The sequence below is a fragment of the Panthera onca genome, chromosome D1 (assembly GCF_046562875.1).
Source record: "Panthera onca isolate mPanOnc1 chromosome D1, mPanOnc1 haplotype 2, whole genome shotgun sequence".
In the NCBI taxonomy this organism is placed as follows: domain Eukaryota; kingdom Metazoa; phylum Chordata; class Mammalia; order Carnivora; family Felidae; genus Panthera; species Panthera onca.
The window spans coordinates 9,670,161-9,695,051 of record NC_138348.1 but is presented as its reverse complement, the minus strand read 5'-3'; the positions used below and the strand labels follow the sequence as shown (position 1 = coordinate 9,695,051).

Genomic DNA, 24,891 nt, shown 5'->3' with positions numbered 1-24,891 from the left:
GAAGCCAGGCCAGGGCATTGCAGTGAACTGCCTGGTAGAGGGGGCAGGGGGGCGGGGCACTCCCAGTTGGTGGCTTTTACAGAGGCCCCTCAGGAGGCTGGGGGGGGGGGTAGGGTGAAGACGACGACAGACTGGGCAGATGGGCATGAGTAGTGGGCCTCTGCCCCTCGAGGCATCCTGAGTTTGAGCCCTGGGATGTTCTGAAACTCAGACACAGATGCAGAGAATTCCAGCAGTAGCACGGGCATGGCCTCGGGCTGAGCCCCGTGGTACAGGCTGACCCGTGGGATAGTGATTCCCGTCTCACTGGCTTGCTGTGGATGAAAGGAGGCAGGGCCGGTAAAGCCTCAGCATGAGAAGGGAGGGCTCCCGGGAGAGGGAGGTCAGGTCATCCCATAGGTTGGCAAGAATAAGGGCAGGCGCGCGTCAGCCGGGTAGCCGGGGATAGAGAGCTGGGCCTTTCTGTTTAGGAGGGTTGTCCTAGATCGCAGAGAAGTTAGCACCCCTCCCACACCTCGGGGGCAGGGGCTGGGTGCAGTGAAGACAAGGTCTGAACACTCAGGAGACGCGGTCAGTAAATAAAAATAACGGAATGAGTACTTTCTATGAGCTGAGTGCTTTATATGTGTTACTTCATTTACTCTTCGTGACTCCCTTTGAAGCAGGGACCTTCGCTATCCCATTTTGCAGATGAGGAAACTGAGGCTCAGAGAAGTGAAGGTCACGGACAACTGGAAGTGATAGAATCAAGATTCAATCCCAGGGCTACCCCGCTCCAGGGCTGCAGGGAAGGCAGCGGCGGGCTCATCCGTTGGCCACCAGCCTCCAGGTCTATGCACTGGGGGGAGGGAGGGTTCCAGAGGAGAGCAGGGTGGACCTGTGAGAGCACGTGGGGGGAACGGGTGATATGGAAAGGACTCGCCCTGGATGGAAACAAACTTGGGTTCCCCCCACAGACTGGCAGGAGGAGCTGGCCTGGGGCTTAGAGACGGCCAAGCAGCACCATCAGGAGGCTGGAGAGCCCGCCTCTCTGGGCCATTCCAGGGTACCTTTGCCCCGGGCACGGGAACGAGTGTGGGACACGGGCCAATTCCTAATTTCAGGGAAATAACCAGTTTCTGAAGAAGAACTCAGAAACAAAACCTGGCCTGACTGAAACCTGGAGGGACCCCTTTCGCTATTGGAAACAGGTCCTTTGGGCCCACGACTGAAACCCCCAGAGGGAGGAGCAGGGGAGGGGGGCGGGGTGGGAGGACGATCCGGGCCCGGCTGCCAGAAACCCTCCGGGGCCCTCCCTCCTCCTTCCCCAGCAGCCAGTTGTCCTCGCAGAGCAACTAGCAGGAGACCAAAGGCCCCACTTGATTCCCAGGGAGCTGGCTGGTGTCAGTGACAAGGCCGGTGGCAGATGGCAGATCCTGTTTGTTGTAGAAGAGAGGAGAATAATTAGCGTGAGAATGAGAAGCGGGAGCCTCAGTGATAAATGGAGCCCTGATGAGGGCTTCTCAGGAGGGGCTGGGAGCACAGCCTGGAGCAGAGCCTGGCTCTGCCTCTTCCTAAGTGGCCTTGGGCAAGTTATTTAACTTCTCTGGGCCCCGGTTCATAATCCTTCAGATGCGGTAAGGCTAGCACTTACCTCAGAGGGTTGTTAAAAAGGTGAAATTAAAATCAAAGGAAGTCATGGGGCGCCTTGGGCGGCTCAGTGGGTTAAGCGTCCAACTCTTGATCTCGGCTCAGGTCATGATCTCGCGGCTTCGTGAGCTCGAGCCCTGAGTTGGGCTCCGTGCCAGTAGTATGGAGCCCGCTTGGGATTCTCTCTCTCTCTCCCTCTGTCTCTCAAAATAAATAAATAAGCGTGTTAAAAATGTATGAAAAAAATAGAGGTAGTATTTGGGAACGGCTCGCTGCAGTCCTTGGCAGGTAGTAAATGCTGTGTAAGATCAAAAAAGCATAGGTGTTAAAATAATTGTTGGACGGCAAGCAGGCCTGGCCGCCGGCAGTTGGGGGCTAGTCCTTCTCACTCAGTGCGCGCGGCCCCAGACTGCGTTTTTGTGGAAGGAGCTCTGGCCAGCAAGCCTAGCGGTGACGTGGAGAGAACAGAGCACATAGACGCGGCCTCAAAGCCCGACCTGGCCCCTCACTCATTAGACTGTTGAACCCCCGGATCCTCAGTTTGCCCCCATGCGACGTGGGAACAGCCATACCCACCCCTCGGGTTGGAGTGAGGGGCAGGGGAGGCACCTCCCCTTCAAGGCTGTCCCGGTGGGGAGGACAGGGAAGGCGCTCGTTAGTCTAAGACTCAGGGGGCTCAGGGCACAAGTGGCGGCGGGTGCCCCTCCTGATCCCAGACGCACCAGGCGCCCTCTTCTAGTCCCAGGGCCTGAGGCTGGGAGGGCCCATCTCATGCTGAAATCCGGCCCCAGCCCTGGGCAGGCTCAGCTCTGCCTTCTGCTCCGGCACAGCTGAGGCGTGGAAAGCAACAGCTTTTGGGTCCCTAACTTGGGTGGCACACACCCGGGCACAGGCTGGTGGCGCACGCGGCCCCCCAGCCCACGCATGCTTTGTCTCTGTCGCCTCCTGCGGCTCCTTCCCCCTTCCTGTGCCTTCCAGAGCCCAGCCTCTGGGGCCAAGACCCCAGGAAGGAGAAGGGGCTTTCAGGGTGGAAGGGACATGTGGGTCTCAGTGTCTGTGCCTGGGAAGCGGAAGTCCGACGGAAGGAGGCACAGATTTTTTTTTTTTTCCCTTTCAAGTAACTCAAGGAGGCTGCTTGAAATCCCAGCTCGGCCTTGTCCTTGTCGCGGGATCCTTGGGCAAACGCTGCACCTCCGCGAGTCGTGGTTTCTTCATCTGTGAAGCGGGGGTAACCGAGGCTAGAATAAGACGACATTTACAGCGTTAGCTCTGTGCTCTCTCCTGGCTCCACAGCCTGCTGACCTCGAGACAGGCCATGGGACAACCACTCGGGGCTCAGGCTTCCTCATCCGCAGAACAGGCCGACACCCACTCTCTCCCACGTGGCGGTGCGACCGTGAGTCCGCAGCCAGATGGAGACCCAGAGAGTCCTTTATGGTTTTCCAAGGCCCTGCCTCCTTGCTCTGTAGGGGGAGCTTTGAAGCCAGCGCCTGAGTTCAGAAGCAGGCGGTTGGTTGAGTCCTGCTCCTCAGAAGCAGCGCAGTGGCGAAGACACGGCTTCCGGAACCAGGCTGCCTCCCAGAGTTGTTCTGAGGACGAAGAGAGATATGTTTACAAGGGGCTTAGACGAGACCCCAGACTTGGTAGGCAACTAACAAATGCCAGAAGAAGCAGAAGGACTGAGTCCCAGACTTACAGGCGGGCCATCTCCTCCCCATCACCCTGACACCCTGGAACCACCCTGCCGTCTCAGGAAATCAGAATCCGGTTTCTGCGTGTTGAGCCCCTCCCCGTGCGGGTGCTCTCACGGAAGCCACATAAGTGAACCGGGAGGTTAACTAGCTCTCTAACTAGCCGTGAAGCTGAGAAGTGGAGGGGTTAGGATCTGACCACCACCGAAGCCCGTGCTCTGGACGCTGATAAGGAGGGGCAAGAGCCATCTGCCAGCACAGTTTCAAGCAAGAGGGTGGCCCATCGGCGAGCCCGCCCCAGTTAGGATAGAGCCTCTGGGGGCCGCCATTCACCCTGCAGGCTGCCGGGGGCCCGGCCTCACTGTAGTCATTCCAGCCCCAAGTCAGATGCCCTTCCCCCACCAAGACTAGACAAGCTCCAGCATCCAACACAGAAACAATCTGAGCCAGACCGAGAGAGCCTGGCAGACAGCACGTGCCTGTCCCTCTCACCTCCTGATTTCAAAGCCCTTTGAAATCCCATTCATTGTGGGCACCAAAGATCAAAATACCCTGCAGAGCTAAAAGAGCCCTTTCAGGCTGCCCAATTTCCCTTTTTACTTTGGCCACCAGGAAGCATGGAGTCTAGTAATAGTCTTACATGTAGTTCCTGTGAGGGCCTTTAAGTCTTACCCGTGTGCAACTGATTCCCCCCAACCTTCTGTTTTGATTTCCTTAGCTTTTGTTCTGAAGCTTGTTTGTTCTTCAATCTATAGTCCACCTCTTCATTGTTTCTGGTTCCTCTAAGGCACATGCAACCATTTATTGTAAAATTAAGTAAATAATAACATAAGTACAAAAACGCAAGCCTCCTATTAATTGCCCAGGCTCGTCATTCTCCAGAGGAGGAAACTGAGGTCTGGAGGGGCAGTGACACTCCGGCCCGGGGACACTGCTCTTGGGGCAGGACTGGTGGCTCTAGGATGTGGCTAGACCTGGCCCAGTCGCCAGCCTCGGCAGGCAGGGGTAAACTGAGGATCCAGGGAAGGAGGACTTGGGTCTGAGGTCTCTTTTCTGTCCTCTGCCAGCTGAGCTGCAGAGTAGTGGGGACCCTGCCATGGGAGGTGGCGGGCGAGCCAGCCGTGAATGACTCTGTTTGAAACTTATAAGCGGTTGATACCTTCCTGTGGGTGGATCTTGGGCAAGGGAGCGCATGTGGAGCGGCCAGTTTCTAAGAGGGTTATGCGTCAGGAGCATGAAAGAGAGATCTCTTGCAGGGAGTTCGAGGAGGGTGTGCGTGAGGAAGGGGGAGGGAGGGAGCCCGCCCCGGGTCTCTGGGACTGTGTGTCCATCCCCCCGGGCGTGACACCACAGGGCTGGAAGTGTGGGGAGGCCAGGAGCCTCTGGGGCCTTTCTGAACCTCAGTTTCCTCACCCATAAAAGGGGGCGACGGGACTGTTTCTGAGCCCCTCCTAACCGACATCCTTCATTAGGTGTGGGCCTTGGGTGGCAGTAGGTATGACCTGTGTCTCCCACCCGCAGAGTCTCTGAGCCTCAGTTCCTCCTTCGGGAATAGTGCTGGCAGGGGAGGATTTGCTGGGCACTTGGCTGTGTGACAGCTGCTGTCTTAAGTGTATGGCTCACTTAACCCTGTGACAGTTCTGAGGGTAGGTACTGTTCTCAGCCCAGTTTAGAAACTGAGGCATGCAGAGGTTAAGTAACGTGCCTAAGGTCACACAGACAGTAAGTGCGGAGCCAGCTTTCAGGCATGGTCTGTTTTTAGAGTGTGCAGACTGAGTGCTGTTGTCACCTGCCTCCCTGCTGTGAGACCAGAACTTGGGACACAGGAGATGCTCACCTGCTGTTAGGCCCTGTGGTTATCCCTCCTTTCCAGCTCTGGCCAAGTGGGAGATCTCATGGGCTGACCTGGAAGCTGGGGGTGGCCCTAGAAGGCCTCCCAGAACACATCACCCTGTCTCCCGTGGGTGCCGGGCTCACCCTGGCTCCGGCGGCCTGACCCTACTCCCGTCTCCCACCAGCCCTGGGCCATCAGGAGGACAGATACAGCAGCCGTACCCTCCTTCCTCACCTGGGGGCTCTGGGCACCGTGCTGGCTAGGACCAACTGTGGGAGGGCTCTTCTCCCCAAAACCGGCTCCCAGGGCCAAGCCCAAGGGGACCTTAGGATTAGAGGATGAGGCCCAGCCTGGGGCGCTTTAGCCAGCAACCTCCCAAGGCCCATCCATGGTGAGGGCATCCAGGTTAGCCTGTCTGGGCTTACACCTGTTCAGTAAGGCCCCTGCCCGCCAGCTAGAGCCAGCCATGGGCATAGACAGCATCTGCCCAGACCTCAGCACCCAGTCACAGATCACCCTGCCAGGAAGTCCCCAGAAAGCCCCCCAGGAGCTGTCCCCCCAGGACAGCCCCACAAATGGATGCTTCGGGTCTGCCGGGGCCTGTGCAGGCCCCAGTGACATCGTCCCAGCCAGTTCCAGCTACAGTGCTCTCAGGAGGGGTGTTATCCCAGCTTTGCAGGCAAAGAAACTAAAGCCCTGGTCAGGAGAGCCAGAGGAGGGGAAGATGGTTGTCCCTCGGTGGTCAGGGGAGGCGCTGGGGTGGGACATTTCCCAAAAAGCCAAGGACATGAGCTAAGAGGGAAAGGAGCCCTGTCCTCTCTGGCACTATGGCTGGAGGAGAGGTGTTGCAGCAGCTTTGGCCGGGCGGGGGGGGGGGGGGAGGCCGCACCTGTGGTTCAGGACACTGAGGCCGATGCCAGGTAAGACGTGCTCGCACCCCAGGGGCTCCGAGTGCGTGTCAAACACCGCAGGACCCAGGCCCTTAGGGACCCCCAGTTGAGCCGGGGCAGGGATAGGCAGCGAGGCATAGACACGTTTACTATCAGACATGATACCCTGGGATGAGAGGTCTGGGGGTCCCATAAGGGAGCAGCCTGTTGTACCTGTCAAGAGTGGGTTTCAGAGAGGCCATGACTTTGGGCTGGCCTGGAAAGCTGAGTAGGATTTTGCCTGGCAGAGGAACTGGAGCAAGCAATGCACGGACTCTTCCAACAGGGTGTTTTTTAGGGCGATGTAAGTTTTGGGGGGAGTTGGGAAAGAAGGGTGGGGCAGTGTGAGGAGGGGATGGAATCCCCCGCCCACAGCCAGAAAGAACTGACTAGCTTAAGGCAGGCTCTGTACTCGTATCTGCCTATGCCCTGGATCCCCGGGAGTTGGAGAGCATTTTCCTGGTCCAGGACTCAGAGAGGGCCAGGCACCCGCACAAGGTTGCACAGCCTGCCAGCTGGAGACTAAGCCACTGTCCGAGGGGCTTGGACTTTATCCTGCAGGCATGGGAGCCCTGGAAGGTTTTAAAAGTAGCAGAGAGCCTGTACCTTTTTAAAAAAGAGTTTTGTATTTTCAGAAAGAGGCACTCCCCAGGTGATTGGTACTTAACTTGGGAGCCTGAATCACCAGCAGGGAAATGGGGCTTTGTGGATGGGGGAAGAAAGGGACCACCAAGGGCTACTCAAGTCAATCCGTCCACGTGAGGGGGGTCTTGGCACCCCATTCAGACCTGCCAGAGCTGGGGGCCTAGCCAGGGGCTGCGGGGAGCCCCCAGAAGTGCCTCCGTTCTTCCCCGCTGGAGGAGGCACCACTCCTGCCCCAGAGATGCCACTGGTCCGGGGTGAGGAGGGGAGGCTGTGAGCCCCACAGATGCAACTGTTGGAGGGCATCGACCCTGTGCCCCAGGGAAGGAGAGCGAGAGGAGGTGCTTTGTGGCAGCCCCAGACCAGGAAGTAGCCTCTGCCCCCCCGCCCCCCTCTGAGACATTTCCTGCAGATGAAATCACATCCCCAGCAGGGGAACAGGCCCCCATTGTGAAGGGCTGGGGTCTCAGAGAAAGGGCGCCTTTCAAGCCCTTAAAAATAGCAGCCCTGAGATCCATGAATCCACATGGAGTGAAGCGGCCCAGCCTCCCCCAGCGGCACAGGCCCTGTGACCCCCATCCCACACCGTGACCTGTCGTTGACCAGCCACAGTATCCACTAGCCCAGGCGGGGGAGGGGTGGCCGGTTCCCACCCCCACCCCCACCCCCCAGGCTCACAAGCTCTTCCTCTGCCTCGCCCACTCCCTGAGCCCCTCCCTGCCATTATCCAGCACCTCTGGGGCCTCTGCTGGCATTCTCTCCCGTGGTCCTCCCCAGAACTTTAGCAGGTGGGGTCGAGTGACATTTTACAGATGAGGAAACTGAGGCACAGCTAGTAAGTCACACAGTTAGTGGGTGTCGGGGCCCCGGTTTGAAGCCAGGCAGCCGGGGCACCCGGCCCTGTGCCAGGATCCTGGGGTGGTGGGCTGGCCCCGGGTACAGGCTGGAGGAGCAGGGCACCCGGTGGGATCAGCCCGAAGGAGCCCTGCCACGTGAGCTGGGTGGGCACTGGCAGCGGCCGTGGCTGTCGGCCTCAGGCCGGTCGCCCCCTGAGCCTGGGCAGAGGCTGGCACTGCGGGCATCACTCCGGTGGCTTGACAGAACTGACAGGCCTTCGGGTACCTCCGCGGGGCCAGGGGCCAGGCTCTCCCCATTTCCCGCTGGAGCGCAGGGAGGGCAGGGCTGTGCGCACACAGGCAGGTCGCGTGTGAGTTCGCAGGTATGAGGTGAAGGAGTGGTAGCCGGTCTAGACTCCTAGAGGTGAAGGGTGGGGATGCCCCTTGGGGGATGGGGGAGGGCCCTCTGCAGGGCCCCCCCGAGAACACGATGGGTGGGTGGCTGGCAGAGGCAGGACCCTCCAGCCCCCCTAGGACGGCACACCCCTTCCTCCCGCCACCGCAGGGGTCTGGGCGGAGTAGCGCTTAGAGGGGATGGGAACTGCAGCACCTGCCGGGACCCAGCTGGTCCCCTGCGCCACCTGGAGACGGGAGGGGCTGGGGAGACCCGCAGCTGAAACACCAGCTGTTGGCAGCGCTGGCCGGCCCCAGCCCCTCCTGGGACCCACCGGCCCTCCACCCCCGGCCACCCCACCCCACCACGCGGCTCCCGGGCTCTTCATCCTTCTCCCCACTTCCCAGAATCCGCGCTCTGACTCCTCCTTGGAGAGAGTGGGATGATGTCACTTCCTGAGGGGGGAGGAGTAGGCACGACCCCGACAGGCTAGCCCGCCCGCCCGCCAGGCCGCCAGCTCGCGGGGAACAGCCTGGCAGCGGCTGAAGTGGCTGCACCAGGGGGAGAGAGAGACGGGCTGGCTTGGACATGCCGGCTGGCCCCCCGGCCCCATGTCCCCTCATCCAGCCTGAGGGCCGTGCCCACCGGCCGGGGGATACCTGGTCACTTGCTTCCCGAGTGATGCTGGTCTCCGAGGACACTCGCTTTCCCCGGAGCGGTCACCGGGGAGAGGACTTGCCGCCCGCCTCTGGACCAGGTGCCATGTAAGCCTCTGGGCCTGGGGGCCGCTGCCCACCAGCGGGGGCGCCCCCCCCCCCTACGGCAGGGAGTCCTCTGCACAGTTCAGTACAGGGCTACCCTGGAGCCCCTCACCAGCATCTCCCCTAATGACCCCCCTGTGGGGAGCCTCCTGGCCCGCAGCACTACCCTTGCTCCTGGGGCTCTAGGGAGTTGGGGGTCCCTGGATTCCTGGGCACTCCTCCCTGAGCTTGCCTGTGGCGAATTTGAACTCCGCGGCTTCGGAGAGTTTTGAACTGGGCGGCAAAGGTTGCGCGGCTCAGCATGGGCATGGAAGGTGTGGCTGCCAAGACGGGGTGCCCTGCAGGGCCCAGTCACTACCCTTCGAGTAGAGGGGCTGGATGGCCCCCATCATGCTCCTGACCCTGGATCCCAGCTATGCCCCTCCCTACCAAGGGGCATAGCTGTGGTTGGGCATTCTGCCTGATGAGTGTAAAATCAAGTCACACTCCCAGGGGTCCAGCAAAGCAAGAAACTGAAGAGCTCATTCAACAGCTCCTTGCTGAGCACCTACTGCATGCTGGGCGCCCTCCCGCCTTTACGCTCGGCCCACGTACGCCCTTACCCCCACCTTCCCCAAGGTCTTCAGCCTTCTGCTTGTTTGTTTTGGGCTGAGAAGCCCCCATCCCACCCCAAGGACTGCATGCACTGGCCAGATCTGGAAAAAAGGCAACAGGGGAGCTGGGGGCTTTCCTGATCCCACGTAGGGAGAGGCATGGGGTGAGCCCAGGTCTTTAACGGAACTGGGAAGTTACTGCTGCGGTGACCCCAGGGAGAGCCGGTCCCGAAGGGCCAGCACCAGTCTCGGGGACAGGAGAGTCCTCGGGCATAAGGCCAAAGCCAGCGTCTAGCTGCTGAGGTCCTTTATATTGGCTCTGGGGGTGTGGATAGGGCCGGATGTAGGTCCTGCCCCGGGATGGATCAGCATTTCCGATGGCCTGGAAGCCCGTGGGCCGTGGGGCCTGGGAGGGATGCTCGAATGCTGGCCACGCCTGGCCGAGGAGTATGCCACAGCAGCCCAGCCACAGGGTCCTCTGCTGTCTTGCAGGAGGTGAGCACCAGGCCCGCTGAGCCTCTGCAGAGCCGCCAGCCATGCCCGGGATCGTGGTGTTCCGGCGGCGCTGGTCTGTGGGCAGTGATGACCTCGTCCTGCCGGCCATCTTCCTCTTCCTCCTGCACACCACCTGGTGAGTCTTGGGGCCATGCCACAGGCCTGGACGAAGGCCTTCTGGCCATCCGTGCTGCCCCTGTCATGCTCCCAGCTCCTAGGAGTTGGTGTCTGGAACCCCCACCACCTAGGGACATACCCACGTGGTGCCCAGAGGCCTTGCCTGGCCACCACTGGCCCTGGCCCCGTGACTGGGCAGGGCCGCCGCTGCTGTCCCCCCGCAGCTGGCAGCTGGGCTCCCTGCTCTCGCCTCCCTGTCCCCGGCCGCCCGTGTCCTCAGAGGCACTAGATAGCAGGAGGACGGTGCTCCTGAGCCTGAAGCCGTGGAGCCCTCCAGCCGCTGAGTCCTGGCTGGCCAGGGAGCTCGGGAGGTGCCCGCGCGGCCTGGCCCCTCTCACGTGCGCGTTTCCCCAGGTTTGTGATCCTGTCTGTGGTGCTCTTCGGCCTGGTCTACAACCCCAACGAGGCCTGCTCCCTGAACCTGGTGGACCACGGCCGCGGCTACCTAGGCATCCTGCTGAGCTGCATGATCGCCGAGATGGCCATCATCTGGCTGAGCATGCGCGGGGGCATCCTCTACACAGAGCCCCGCGAATCCATGCAGTACGTGCTCTACGTGCGCCTGGGTAAGGGCCACCCGCCTCGGGTGGGGGCGGCTCCGGACCACCCCCACCTCCGCCCTCCTCTCACGCTCCGTCATTCATCCAGCCAACATCTGGTGGGCACACGCGATGGGCCAGGCCCTGGGCCAGCACCAGGGTCCAGTGGCGAGCCAGCAGGCTTACTGGGCTTACGTTCTGGACCAGGGGGGTGGGCGGACGGTGGCCTGAGGGCCACATCCAGCCTGCCGTCTGTTTTTGTAAATAGTTTTATTGGAACCCAGCCACACTCATTCGTTTACGCGCTCACTCCCTATGGCTGCTTTTGCATGACTCTAGCGGAGCTGAGTAGTCATGACAGAGAATAGGACCCGCAAGTTTAAGATACTTACTCTGGCCCTGACTGAAAGAGTTCTTTGGCCCCTGTTCTAGGCCAAGTGCGTCTCTTCAGCTGCTTTGAAATCCTCCCCCAGGCAGCGCTCCCCTTCCCCGGAAGCCTCTCCGGGGCCCAGATTCGCTCCCTGGGGGACCGGCCTGTGTTCTCTTTCTGGGCTTCGGTTCCAGCTGCTGTTCCCGGTGTTTCCTCGTGAACGCTTCTCTGGGGCTTCTGTGAGCTGCGCTAAGCCCTTCCCCTTGCTAAGTGAGGGAGGAGCCATTTTTGATCTCATTTTACAGATGAGGAATCTGGGGCCCAGGGAGGCTAATTAGCTCCCTTCAAGGTCACACGGCTAGTGTGTGTGTGTGTGTGTCAGAGCTGGGGTTTGAACCCAGGTTGTTTGTCTCCAAAGCCTGGAGTCTGAGCTGCCCCAGGTGCTGCCTGTGGAGCCGGGGTCTCTAACGCTGCCCCGCGTCCCCACACCCCCCGGCCTGGGCAGCCACAGCGGCCTGCTGGGGTTCCTCCTTCCTCCCTCCTGAGGGCTGGAGCCTCCTCCTGGGGAAATAGCAGTCTCTGTGAGTGAACCCTCTCCCATCTAATTCTCCGCAGTCCTGTAACGCAGACATCATCACTCCATTTTACAGATGAGGAAACGGAGGCCCAGGGAATTAGGTAACTTGGCCAAGATATGCCTGATACCGGAGTTCACAGGCATAATTCTAAAATCCTGAAAGAACAGAGAAATGCCACTTCATCCTCCGCCTTTCCAGGGGGATCACCCTCTGAGGGGGAACCTCAGGGGCCCTTGGGCATTTAAGCTGGAACAGGTGGTGGGCACGCTGTGGTGGGACAGAACGGTGGCGGGACCGCCGTGCCCCGTGGGCCCCCTCTGCCGCGAGGCTGGTGGCCCTGCCGCAGGAGGGACCGGGCGGAGGTTCCGGGGCCCTTCCCTGGCAGGCTCACCCTGGCCATCCTTCAGCCAGCACCCTGCTCTCCTTGCAGCCATCCTGGTGATCGAGTTCATCTATGCCATCGTGGGCATCGTCTGGCTCACTCAGTACTACACCTCCTGCAACGACCTCACTGCCAAGAACGTCACCCTCGGTATGTGAGCCAGCCCCCCCCGCCCCCCCCCGCCGGGGGTTGGAAGGGACAGGGTCAACTTAGAGAAGAGGAAGCTCAGGCACCTCCCAGGGCAAAGGGTTTCCGTGAGGACACTGGGCAGGATGGCGGTGGCCTTTATCCTGCGGTCTGCCATCCCGCCTCAGAGGAACCTGTTGTGTGCGGGGGGCAGAGGGGCGCAGCCTCACCAGAAACCCACAGAGCTGGCCGCTCTGAACCAAGGGTGGGCCTTGGGGTCATGGCTCAGGGGGACTCGGGGGGGCACGGGGACAATCACGGGGACAACCAGGTGACCAGAGGCCGGGGCCGGGGGCTTCTGAGCCTGGCGGTGACAGGGAGGCTCCGGCGCCCCTTTCCCCAGAGCTGGCGAGCCAGGGAGGTCCCCCCCAGCACCTCCCCACCTTGTTTCCCACCGCCGCCCCATAGGGATGGTCGTCTGCAACTGGGTGGTCATCCTCAGCGTCTGCATCACCGTCCTCTGTGTCTTCGACCCCACGGGCCGCACCTTTGTCAAGCTAAGAGCCACCAAGAGGCGGCAGCGCAACCTCCGGACCTACAACCTCCGGTCAGTTGGCTGGGCGGGCGGGCGGCCCCCTAGCAGGTGCGCGGACAGGCGGGCACAGCCGGCCCCGAGCCGCCCAAACCGCAGCTCCGCCTGTGTGAGCCACAGGCATTGGCCAAAGTCTTAACGTCTCCCTGCCTCAGTTTCTTGGTCTGTAAAGCGGGAATAATGACAGCTCCTGCCTCCGACGGCTGCTGTGAGATTTAAATAAAATAAGCGGGAAGTGCTTAATGCTGTGCTCACACGCTTGGTACGTGCTCGGTAAATGGGACCGTTGTTACCATTGCCTTCGTTTTCAGTGCTTTTTTGTTTTTCTTGTTTCTGTTTTCATTTATTTTGAGAGAGCACAAGAATGTGCATGCGTGCAGGGGTGGGGCAGAGAGAGGGAGAGAGAGAAGCCCAAGTAGGCCCCACATAGGGCTCAAGAGCCCGATGCAGGGCTGGAGCTCACGAACTGTGCTACCGTGACCTGAGCCAAAGCTGAGAGCCAGACATTTAAACGACTTAAGCTCACTTAAATGACCAAGCCGCCCAGGTGCCCCCATCTTCAGTGCTGCTAATCACAAGGGTCATAATAGCACGAAGCATGCATAACCCAAGCCAAGCATCACGTGTGCTAACTAACAGCAGCTCTGTGAGGTCACCCCTATAACGCAGACAGAGCTAGGACACAGAAGTTGTGTGACTTGCCTGAGTGACACAGCCAGGATATGATGGAGCTAGGCTCAAGCTTTAGGAGATCTGGCTTTAGGGCCCTTGCTCCTAACCACTTGGCTAGGCTGCCTCTACGATTAAGGGACCTAGAGAAGGTTAATCAAGGAAGGCTTCCTGGAGGAGGTAAGTTTTGCACAGCCTTTAAAAGAAAGGGGAAAGCTGTGCCATGTTAGAGGAAATGAGGGAGGGAATCGAGGGTCATAGCCGATTCCTGTTTCCTGAAAGAAAAAGAGAGGGGAGGGGGGCTTCCAGGGTGCCCCGTGGTGACTCTACTATGACCCAGGCTCTATGAGGACCCCCTTTTGCACCATCAGTCCACTGGGTCATTCTCCAACCCTGGTGCTGTTAGGAGACCCATTCTATCGATGAGGAGGAGTCAGTCCCAGAGAGGGCAGGTCACTTGCCACAGGTCATGCTGATGAGAGTGGTCGTGGCGACTCCGTCTGCAGGGCAGGGGAATCAGGAGCCCTCAGCCAGGGCCGCGGGTCCCCCAGGAACTCTCCCCACCCCGCCCTCCTGCGCCTCCGCTCTGGGCTCCCCTCAGGCCCTCCACGTCAGGTCAGCTCGGCTCAACGGCCAGAGCCACACCCGCGCCTGGGCTGGCCACCTCCCAGCCCAAAATACCAGGTCCCGGAGCCAAGGCCCTGGAGCCCGTTTTCCCTGGCGGTGCAGTGGGCCACCACCACCCCGTCCCATTTTCGCGCTCAGAGCCCACGCCCCCACCCGACCTGGTTTCTGGGCTCCTGGGGCCCTGGGAAAAAAAAAAAAATCTCCCCTCTCTGATTCTGGGTAATTGCCCTGGGGGCCCAGGGAAGCCAACGCCTTTGCAGTTGGGGGCTGTCCGTTTAATTAGAAAGTTTTCCTGTGGTTTCTGGCCCTGTGGGGGCAAGAGGCCTCAGAGCTCGGGGCTCCGACCTGTTGCGTCTTCTCCAGCTCTCCGCAGGGGTCGGGAGGGCAGCCTAGGCTGCAGCTTGGTTAATATGACCACCTCTCACTCGGGCTGGTCTCCGCTGGCCCTCCCTCAGCTCTGAAAGCCAAGTTTTTTTAACAAGGACATTTTCAAGCCTGCCTGCCCTTTCTCCGCTTCCAGGAGAACGACACTGACAGGTTATTTTAGCATCTGGAAGTCAGGAAGCTGTTTAAGTCCCGGGCCCTCTCTCCTTCCAGGGAAATCTCGTAGGGGTTGGGAGAGAGATTATTCCCAGCGCTATTCCCTGGGAGCCTTGACCTTGGATCTTTGCAGGGCTGTCTTCCCTCCCTTCACTTTAGTGAGCCCCGGGGCAGAGGGGTGCTGGATCCATGAACTTTCTATCCAGATTCAGTGTCTCTCTGCCGGTGTTGGTCTCCAGTAGCCTAACTGATGCATGAGGCCAAACCTGTCACTGGCTCCATCTGCCACCTGGTGGACCTAAGGGGTAGTGCAGTCAAGTGTATAGTCAGCACTTTCCGTCAACCAGAGGCCCAGCAGCAAATACTCTTTAAAAGCCCGTTAGATTAGAAAGAGTTAAAGAATGTGATGCTCTGGGAACCCAGCTTGCCAGCATGCTGTCCCTTCATCAAGCCCCTGGCAGGTGGGATGTTGGTTTATGACGTAAGGCTGCCCAGGTCCCTTAGAGCTGGTAGATCCCAGAAGCGGCAATTCCCTTCTATCCTTCGCACCCTTTCCTAACCCCCTCCTCTAGCCCTAGAAAGCTCTGTGGCTTTCCCTGTTCCTTGTGGCCCACTGCCTTACGGAGCCAGGGCTGCAGGAAGCAGCCCCTAGCTGCAGAGAGAAGCCAACAGGCTCGGCAAGGAGGGCCTGGCCTGTCACTCCTGATGGATACTAAGAGCCTTGCAGCCATTCGGGGCCACCCCTACTAACCACCAAGCATCAGGGTCTGAAGGGGCTGGAGGGAGGGGGAGGGCACACGTCACAAAAGCAAACCAGCCCTGTCTTGCTCAATCTGGAAACTGACATCTTTAATGTTGGTGCTCTTAAATTCACACCCAACACACCCCGATTTCGGGGCACCCAGAAATTGGAAGGGGCCCAGTGGATAATTGGCCGGTTGCTCTGCCTTTGGGTACAGACTCCTGGATACCCTGACTCCCCATCAGAGCAGCTAGACAAATTGGGACGGGGTGGGGGGTGGTGGGAATAGACAGGCGCCAGCCATGCAGATGAAAGGTGGAGGCCCTTGTCCCCTCTTATGTAACAGAGCCAAGGCATTGAGAAATACAGAGCCTCATCTGGCCCTTAAACTCCCCCCAAATACAGGGAGGGAAATCCTTTCCAAGGGGAAGTAAGTCTGTCCAACAGGTCTGCTCCGGGTTTCACAGTGACTTGGCTGAGAGGCCCAGCACCCTGCTGTTGTCTCCCAGGGCTCATAGTTTGCGCCGTTGGATACCCGAGCAGTCCCCAGTTTGGGCTCCCACCTCTGAAGCCCCCAGGCCCAGGCCTGTTCTCTCCTAGACCTCCTGCCGGGGAGCCCTTTGCTGCGATCCTGGGAACAGGCTGCCCTGTTTCCATCCCATCTGGACCTAGGCTCTTCCGGTCCCGTCCCCTGACCTCACACATACCAACTCTCCCCCTCTGCAGGCACCGCTTAGAGGAGGGTCAGGCCACCAGCTGGTCGCGCCGGCTCAAAGTGTTCCTCTGCTGCACTCGGACGAAGGACTCCCAGTCAGTAAGTACTGGGAAATCTCTCCCGTCAGGTTCACATCCTGCTGTCAGCCACTCCGGAGCCCTCACTCCTCACTCCGTGGCAGAGCCGGGCGGGGCGGGGCTGGTCGACGGGCGCCGCCGGGTTTTAAGCAAGAACGAGGTGACAGCCTGCTCACACGAGGATCTGTTATCCGCTGACCGCACTCCCTCCAGCAGGCGAAACAGCCGGTCCCCTGCTTTGTCGAGGGGACGGAAAGGTTTCGAGACCTTCCATCCACCCCCTTTGGAACTTACAGCCTAGTTTGGGGAGGACGTACTGAAAAACCAGGGTGGCCTGAAAGCAAAGAACAGCATGGGAACACAAGTGACTCTGGGAGATGCTTCGGAGCTGTCAAGTGCTGAGCCCCAGTCGCACCCAGTCAGCCTCCACACCCTGTGCTCCGCGGAGCAGCCGAGGGGTCGGGCCAGTCAGCGCCGGGCGCTACGGAAGAAAGGCCCGGTCAGCTGAGGGCGGCCCCTGGTGGGGCGGCAGGGCCCCCGGGGTCCTTGAGGCAGAGTCCCCCCCTCCCCACCCCAGTGCTGGCAGGGCCCTTAGACACCATTTAGCGGCCCCTCCTCGTTTTACAGATCAGGCGGCTGAGGCCCAGAGGGCCCAGACTTGTTCAGCGTCCCACAGCTAGTTAGTGGCCGAGCCGGTGAGGTCAGGAGACCACTCCTCCCCGAGCCAGACAGCAAGTGCCCTCCATGGAAGCCGCCGGAGGCCCGAGTGGCTCCTTCCCACCAGCGGTCCCTGGTGAGCTATGGAATGAGTAATCAGGTATAAGAGAGCCCCAGCCCCCTCCGTCCCTGGAGGTGGTGCCTCTCCGTCACTCTGCTGTGTTGCCGAAAGTTGGAACTGAGTGCCAACGTTGAAAATCAGGGCGTTTACGTACGGGTGGCATCTCTAGACCTGGCTCACGGCGCAGTCAGCCGGGGGCTGAGAAGGAGCAGGCTCGGTCTGGCCTCATTAGGCCTTTGAGTTTGCAACCCCTGATTTGTCTTCCCTTACAAGTGCCAGGCACTCAAGGGTGAAAGAAACCCAGCAAGAGAGAACCACTCGCCACGAGTGTGTTCCCGTCACAGCCTCCCCTAAGAGGTTAGGGAGGTGCTTCCAGACTTCTCCTCCGACTGAGGCAGGGAAGGCACTGAGCGCGCCGACCAGCGTGGCCGCCTGGCCCGGGCTCGGGCCGGCCTGAGGACCAGGCTTACAGGGAACCCGGGGAGGGGGGTGGGGGGGCCACTGGCCCAGAGTCGCACCTTCCTCCAGGCACATCGTGAGGGTCCCTGAGCCTGCAGCTGTGGGCAGCTGGGGGAGGGGGCCTGACACCCCAGAGGCTCAGCCCTTAGGAGGCCGTTCGAGGTCACAGCTGGTGGGAGGTGGGAAGAAACTCAGCGTGGAGAGGCAGCGGCCAGGAGCTCAGTTTTGGCTTCTCTGCTAGAGAGAAAGGCGGAGGAGAACAAGCCGGGCCGAGCAGGCCTTGATTCCTAGTGACTGGGGAAAGAACAGGAAATGGCTCACGTTGGCATCTGTGCGTGGTAGGCGGTGATGGTGAGTGCCGTAGGAGCTCTGAGGACAGAAGAGGGCCGGGAGGTGGAGGACGGACGAGGTTCGGTGGCTGTCCCAGACGGCTCTGGCCAGGTCCGCGGGGCCCAGAGCCCAGGCTAGGGCCCCTGGGGTCACGGCTGCAGAGGGCCACGTGGGGTTGGGCCCAGCTGGCGCCGTGCAGGTGCCGGGGCGAGCTTGCACCGGGCCCAGAGCAGAGCCCCGGCCCTGGGGGATTCACGCCCGGTCTCTCGCCCTCTCTCCCGCTCCCCTGCCCCTGCCTCCCACCCCCCTGGACCTCACAGGATGCCTACTCGGAAATCGCCTACCTCTTCGCCGAGTTTTTCCGAGACCTCGACATCGTGCCGTCCGACATCATTGCGGGCCTGGTGCTGCTCCGGCAGCGGCAGCGGGCCAAGCGCAACGCGGTGCTGGACGAGGTGAGCGCCCGCCCTCCTCCCGGCGTCTCCCTGCTGTCCCGGTGCCACCCCCCAGGTTTCCGGAGGTCACCCTCTGACGCCAGCTCCCCACCACACGCCCCCTTGGGGGGCATCGAGGCCCTTGGGAAGCAGGCAGAGTGAGAGCCGGGCGGGCCCGGACCCCCTTTCTCAGCCACGCAGCTGGACCTGGGACAGCCAGCCGCCTTTACACGCTGGTTTTACAGGCGAACAATGACATTTTGGCCTTCCTGTCTGGGATGCCAGTGACCAGAAACACCAAGTATCTCGACCTCAAGAACTCGGTGAGTCCGAAGCACCCCCCACCCTGCCTGCCCCCGGGTCCCTCTCCCTCTGCTGGGATGAGCTGAGCAGACCACGTGCCAGCCGCCCCGACAGCGGGCTGCACCTGCTCCTCCCTGAGTCCCCCTGCAGCTCTCCGGCCAGCCGCTCACCTCGGTTCACGCACCCCTTCTTCCCGAGAACCCCCACCCCCACCCCCATCACGCTGGTCCTCTGGACAAAACCCTGGAATCTGCTTAACCACACTCAGAACGTTTGGTCCTGGCCTCTTGAGGTTATCAAGAGCTTCACGGGGTGGGGGTGGGGGGGAGCTGCTTTTATTATTTGCCGCTGCTGCTGTGGTCATAAAAGACAGCAGGACGTAACCCGCTGGTTTCAAGCTTTTTTGAGCAGCAGAACCTCTCCTCGGGCATCTTGGCTAGAAATCCGGTGTGTCACAGGTAAAGGTGGGGCCGGTCCTGTGGCCAGGGGAGCCCCCCGCCTGCCCCCCCCCCGCCCCCCGCCATACCTCAAGGGCCCTGTGTTCCCCGGGCTAAAACTGCAGCTGGCAGCTTCAGGAGCAAACCCACTTAGGGACGCGTCAGCTCCGCCACTGTCGCTATGACCTTGGGCGTGTCCCCATCCCCTCTGAGCCCGTCCCTGCGTGTGTAATGGTGCTGGGCCCACCTTCCACACAGAACTCGGGTGGGGAGAAGAGGAGCCATCCGGAGTCCAGTTCCCCGCAAGGTCTCGTCCGGGACCCTACTAGAAAGGATTTACCCCTTGTAGCTAAATCCCCTAGAAAAGCCTCCGTCTGTCCCCACCGCCCAAAGTAGGTGTTCGTATCCCCTCTGAAAACAGCCCACCCACGGCAGGTGCCCAGCCCAGCCGGGCTTCCCCGGGGTGGCCCTGGGCTCTCTCACCATGTGAAGGGGGAGGGGCAGAGGCAGGCAGCAGAGCCTTGAGGTGCTGGGGTCCCCGCCCGCTGCTTGGCAAAGCCTGCCCGTGCCCCGCCCTCCAGCCAGAGCCAGGGAGGATGATTGCTTTCTTCAGCTCATTCCTAAAGAGCAGACAGGGCTGGCCCAGGGATGGCTCTACCCCTCTGGGCCCTTATTAAGGAGCTACCTAGTTCACTTCACGAGATGACTAATCACCCTCTTTAACTTTTACAAGGTGACTAATTCCCTCTAAGTGCAAGGGCCCTCCGGTGCCTGGCACACCCGGGACACTGGAAGCCGCTTTGCTGGGACACCTGTGCCTCCTGTGTCCTTCCAGCCCATCGGGCTGATGACAATAGCCACTGGCCTCAGACACCGGGTTTCACACTGGCGCCTTTCTCTGGAGAGATCCCAATCTGCTCCAGACGTCCCCTGGGAGCCTGTGATTTGACGCGTCAAACTGGAGTCTCCCCGGATTTGCAGACCAGGAACCCGAGGGCCGGGAGAGCCAGCTGATGGCTTCTCCGGTCACCCAGGGCCTGCAGGGCCAGCCCTGCCGCTCAAGGCCTGGATACCCCCAGCTGGAAGGGGTTAAATCTCCCTTCCCAGGCCTGATTGCCGAGGCGGGGGTGAATGCCACCCCACCTCCCCCTGTCTTCCCTTGTCGGAAAAAACGGGCAAGGAAATCGATCCAGCACTGCGAGTGTTTTTCTGTCCCCAAATCATTAATTCTGAGGCTGGAGCAGCAGGACAGGCCCCAGGAGGCTTCGTGCCCTGGTTGCACGGAGATAATTAGGGAAATGCAATTATCATCTAGAGGGGCGGTCCCTCCTCCACGGTGGGAGCCGGTGGGCCTACAGCCCCCGGGGAGGCTGGCACGACCGCTCCCTCCTCCTTCCTGGGGAGCCCTTGGGCCCAGAGGCTGCAGGCGGAAAGGGCAAGGGGTGACTGACTCCGCTTCCTCTCTTCCAGCAAGAGATGCTCCGCTACAAAGAGGTCTGCTACTACATGCTATTCGCTCTGGCCGCCTACGGGTGGCCCATGTACCTGATGCGGAAGCCTGCCTGTGGCCTCTGCCAGCTGGCTCGGTCCTGCTCGTGAGTACCCCGACCTGTCCTTCTGGCCGGCCAGTGCGTGCGGAGGAGCCGAGGTCCCGCGGCTGGGCCAGCCTGTGGGACGCTCTCCCTGAACAGACTGTGCCTGCTGCCCTGCCCCCACCTCCCCCGTGGTCTGCAACCCGCCCTTCCTCTCCTCCACCCCGCCTGTGGGCCGCGACCTTTCTAGTCGCACATTATCCCCAGGCAGGGAAGAGCGTGGGCTTTGGAATCACGGAGATCCCAAAATCTGCTCTGAATCCAGATTTTGTCACCCGCAGCCTTGGGCGAGTCGACCCCCCCTACCTCTGCAAGGCTCGGTTTCTTTATCTGTGTAATGGGGATGCTGGAGCTCTTTTGAGAGGATTCAACGATAGCTGTCCAGCCTCTGGCACTGCTGGTTCCCTTCCCCTGCCGTGTCTGTCTCTACCTCTCTCAACCACTCCCCTCTGCCCACATCTTGCTCCCTCCTGCTCCTGTCCTGTACTCTGCCTCTCTGAAAGAAAGGATTTTCTGCAGCCCGCGTCAGGGGCCTGGTGGACTGTGCTTCCCTAAGTGGACCAGAGAAGGGCACAGCTCCAGGAGGGGCCCTTCCCCGTCCTCGGTGTGTCCACCCTCAGTGTGGCCCAGACAGAAGGAGGACAGCTCCCTGGCTCCCTGGTCCCGAAAGGCTGGCAGGCTGGGCGGCAGCTTCTGTCTGTGACACCCCTGCCCTTGGGGCAACCACACCTCTCCTGCGGTGCCCTTTGTTTCCAGAAGGCTGGGTGGCCCTGGGGACCTGGTTCTCCCCATCCCCCCCCGCCCCAGTGACTCACAGAGCGGACCACACACCCCACGCCCCCTCCCACAGCGGGTCCTCCCAGCGTCCCTGGGAGTCCCTGCCGCTGCCTAAGAAGCTTCTTGAAATGAGCACCAGACCAGGAGTCCCGGGACCTGGGCTCTGACAGGCCCTGCGCCGTCACTCATGGGCAGGGTGGGAGCGTCATTTGTGCAGGCGGCGTCTGTCCCACCTGCGCATGAGGTATTTCGGAAGCCAGGGAGTCACTGGCAGGCCGGGCACTCGGGGAGATATGCAGGCAGGAGAGATGCTGCTGTTTTTCCGCTCCCCGGTGCTGCAGGGAGAGAGAAGACGGTCCTCAAGGCCAAGGGTTCAAGCCCAGGTCTCTGTCCCTGAAGGCCACGCTGCGGTGGCCATGGGCTGACCGGGGTTAGAGAGAGGAGACAGCTGCCTGAGAACAGGAGTCTGGCCCCCAGACCCAGGCCGGCCCCCACTTGGCCCTACGGTTGGTGGGAGCCTCTCCCAGCGTGGGTTGAGGTGGCCGCCCACCCCAGGCCCGGTAGCTTCCGAGATGCAGCCGGACCCTGAGTTTGCTTAGTGAGGCTACTCCTCATCGGGATGTAACAATCCCTTAGATGCTGCTTGAGTGAAGACAAACCTCCCAGCATTGCCGAAATTCAGGCTCCTTAATAAAATCCCAGCTGTCCTCTCAAGACAGCTGGCAGACCGCGCTCTTGTGTCCGCTCTGGGCTCCAGGGCTGGTCGGCTGGGTGCTGGCTCCCTCTGGTGGCCTGAGGAGCCCCTGCACTCCCTAGCAGGGTGCCCGGCTCTGACACTCAGCCCCTCACTGAGGGGGTTGCCTACCCCGTGTGCCTGGTGCTGGGGACACAGCGGTAAACCAAGCAGAGCAAAGCCTGCCCCGTGGAGCCATCGCCTGGTGGAGAGGTACAGACAGTACACAGACAGGGACCCAGAGCCCGATGGAGCAGATTGATGCTTTGGGGAAAAATAAAGTCGGATGTGTCGTCAGGCTGGGGAACGCTGGCAGGGGGGCCTGGCTGTGCTAGATGAGGTGTCCAGGGTGGACGTCCCCGTGACATACATTTGAGCAGAGGTCTGAAGGAAGTGAGAAGTCCTGTCATGAGATATGGCCAGTGCATCTGAGGGCAGTCAGGAAGGCCGGTGGGGCCGGAGAGAAGTCGGAGGTCACAAGCCAGAGAACCAGGGCCTGATGGGGCAGCGCCCTTGACCCTTGCAAGGACTCCAGCTCTGACAGTAGACAAGAAGGGCATCGCTGTAAGGTTTTGAGTGAAATGATGTGGCTTGACTCATGTCTCAGAGGCTCACCCTGGCTTCCGATCGAGAATGCCGAGGACAAGAGTAGAAGAGGGAGACCGGTCGGGAGGCCGCCACGACACTCCAAGCCAGAGATAATGGTGGAAAGGGTGGGCGCCAGGGAAGGTGGTTGGAGTCCGTTCTGAATCTGAAGGCAGGGCGAGCTGATGTGCCGACCGCCAGGCCGTGGGACGAGAGGTGGGGGGAGGACCCGAGGCCAGGTCCAAGTCTGGGACTGTGCACAGAGCAGCTGGGTGTGGGGGATTCAGGGAGCACGCGGGGGTGGACCATCGGGGACTGGGACCTGGCATGGTTGGATGGGGGCGTCTGGAGGCCGGGAGCAGGGCGGGCGGTTCGGTAGCTCGGAGGAGGTGTTCAGTGCCGGAGAGCAGGAGCAGGTGTGGTGAGCGAGAAGGCGGGAAGATCGTTGCTCTGGTGGAGGACGAGCCCCAGGAGGCTGCCAGTGAGGGAGAAGCAGTCCAGGGGTGAGGGGGAGAGAGCGTCGAGGGCGAGGGAGAGACCCACCCGGTCCCATGCTGCCAGGAGGCCAAGTAGGCTGAGGACCCTGGGACTTGCGAGGGAGGTTCCAGAGAGGACGGCAGAGAGAATGACTCTCCCGGGTCTCTGAGCCCTCTGCCACCTCACCAGGTGCTGCCTGTGCCCTGCGCGGCCCCGCTTCGCCCCGGGAGTCACCATCGAGGAAGACAACTGCTGTGGCTGCAACGCCATTGCCATCCGGCGCCACTTCCTGGACGAGAACATGACCGCGGTGGATATCGTGTACACCTCCTGCCACGACGCGGTGAGGGGCCGCCCGCGCCGGGCCTGCACTCCCTCTGGGGCTGGGAGGTGGTCCCCGACCCCACACGCAACACTGGGGCTTCTCAGCCAGCCTTTTGGGGGAAGGGATCAAGGGAATAAGCAGTGAGGGCCTGGGGAGGGGGCGGCGGTCTTTCTAGACCCTGCAGGCAGGACAGCTGCTCTCAGGCTGTCTGAGCTGGAGGGGAGCCTGGAGGGCAGGGCGGGCTGTGTGCCGGGTGGGGAGGGAGCCCTCGCCAGCCCTGCCGGGCCCAGCGGCCAGGGGAGCCGATTCCGTAGCAGGAAGACCTGCTCAGGTCACTCATTCCCCAAGTCTAGCCCCATCCCAAGGCCATTCGGCTCATGAACCCCCTTATCCTAGGTCTATGAGACCCCCTTCTACGTGGCAGTGGACCATGACAAGAAGAAGGTGGTGATCAGTATCCGGGGAACCCTTTCCCCTAAGGTATGCTGCCTGTGGCTCCCAGCCCGCCCCTGTGGACACCCTCACAGCTCCCGAGGGGTGCCTGTCATCCTCACCCCTCACCCCACCCCTCACCCGTCCTCTCTTTCCACAAGGATGCGCTGACAGACCTCACTGGTGACGCTGAGCGCCTCCCTGTGGAGGGGCACCACGGCACCTGGCTGGGACACAAGGTACGCCCCGTTCTGGGCCCCTTGCCTTCTCTCCAACCCTGCTGGCACACAGACCTGTCTTGTTGCTGCAGTGGGGGGCCTCCCTGCTTGTGCCACCCCCCATCACCCCCCTGAGGTGCAGATTTGTCTAGAAGTTCACTGTGGCCCACCCACCAGGACCCCCACGGTCCTACCTGGCCCAGATACTGTCCCAGTAAAGCCTGAGGAGGCAGCACCTCACCCTACTTGACCTCCTGGCAGCACAGGACCCAGGGGGTCTCTCCCTCGCCCTCAGACGCTCTCTCCCCTCCCTCACTGGCAGCCTCCTGGGGCTCGTCCTCCACCAAACCACTGGTTTCTGGTAGACAGACATGCCACTCTTCTGAGCCTCAATGTTGTCATCTGTGAGCTGGGACTGATGTGAGAAAGTATCCACCAGGCCCCACAGCCAGGTGGTCAGGAGGGCCAAAGGGGAAACAGGACAGGATTAGTGAGCTTCCAGCCACTGGTTTTTACTGGTCTCTAAAAGACCTCCCTCCCTCCCTGCCTGTGACACCCACCTCTGTTCCTCCTTACCCAGGGAATGGTCCTCTCGGCTGAGTATATCAAGAAGAAGCTGGAGCAGGAGATGGTCCTGTCCCAGGCCTTTGGGCGAGACCTGGTGAGGCACTTTCCCTGCCAGCGAGCCCTGGCCACGCTGGCCCTGCCTCCCCGAGGGCCACACTGGGGGCAGGATGCGTTGAACGGTGGCGCCTCCCCAGCAGGTCAGGCTCCTACAGCCTCCTTTGATGCCTGGCTCCCGGCCCCCTCCTCACTTGCTCAGTCCCTCCCACCTGCTCTGACGCCTTCCTCTTTTGCACCAGCATTTCTTGGGCTCCCCTGCTCAGCCCCACCCAGTTGTGAGCACCTGTTCCACGCCAGGCACTGGAGGCCCGAAGATGGTTCGGGCCAGGGGCTTCAGAATCTAGAGCAGGCGATGGAAAATCGTTGCAGAGCCGATCAAAAGGGGGTCACTCTGGTCGGGGTGATCTCCCGAGGTGCTGCCAACTGCTCTTCCCAAAGCCAAGCCGTCC

General features: G+C 61.1%; 1 protein-coding gene across 1 annotated transcript in view; it reads left to right on the top strand.

Moving 5' to 3' along the window:
- Positions 1-24,891, top strand: part of DAGLA (diacylglycerol lipase alpha) — a 62,930-nt gene that overhangs the window by 28,068 nt on the left and 9,971 nt on the right. Inside the window, exons 2-13 of the mRNA XM_060606898.3 lie at positions 9,802-9,940; positions 10,336-10,547; positions 11,899-12,000; positions 12,445-12,583; positions 15,873-15,960; positions 17,826-17,960; positions 18,185-18,262; positions 20,150-20,274; positions 23,033-23,186; positions 23,565-23,648; positions 23,762-23,839; positions 24,399-24,479. Of these exons, the coding sequence (XP_060462881.2) occupies positions 9,846-9,940; positions 10,336-10,547; positions 11,899-12,000; positions 12,445-12,583; positions 15,873-15,960; positions 17,826-17,960; positions 18,185-18,262; positions 20,150-20,274; positions 23,033-23,186; positions 23,565-23,648; positions 23,762-23,839; positions 24,399-24,479 (1,371 nt within the window). The 5' untranslated portion in view covers positions 9,802-9,845. The remainder of the gene's footprint in view (positions 1-9,801; positions 9,941-10,335; positions 10,548-11,898; positions 12,001-12,444; positions 12,584-15,872; positions 15,961-17,825; positions 17,961-18,184; positions 18,263-20,149; positions 20,275-23,032; positions 23,187-23,564; positions 23,649-23,761; positions 23,840-24,398; positions 24,480-24,891) is intronic.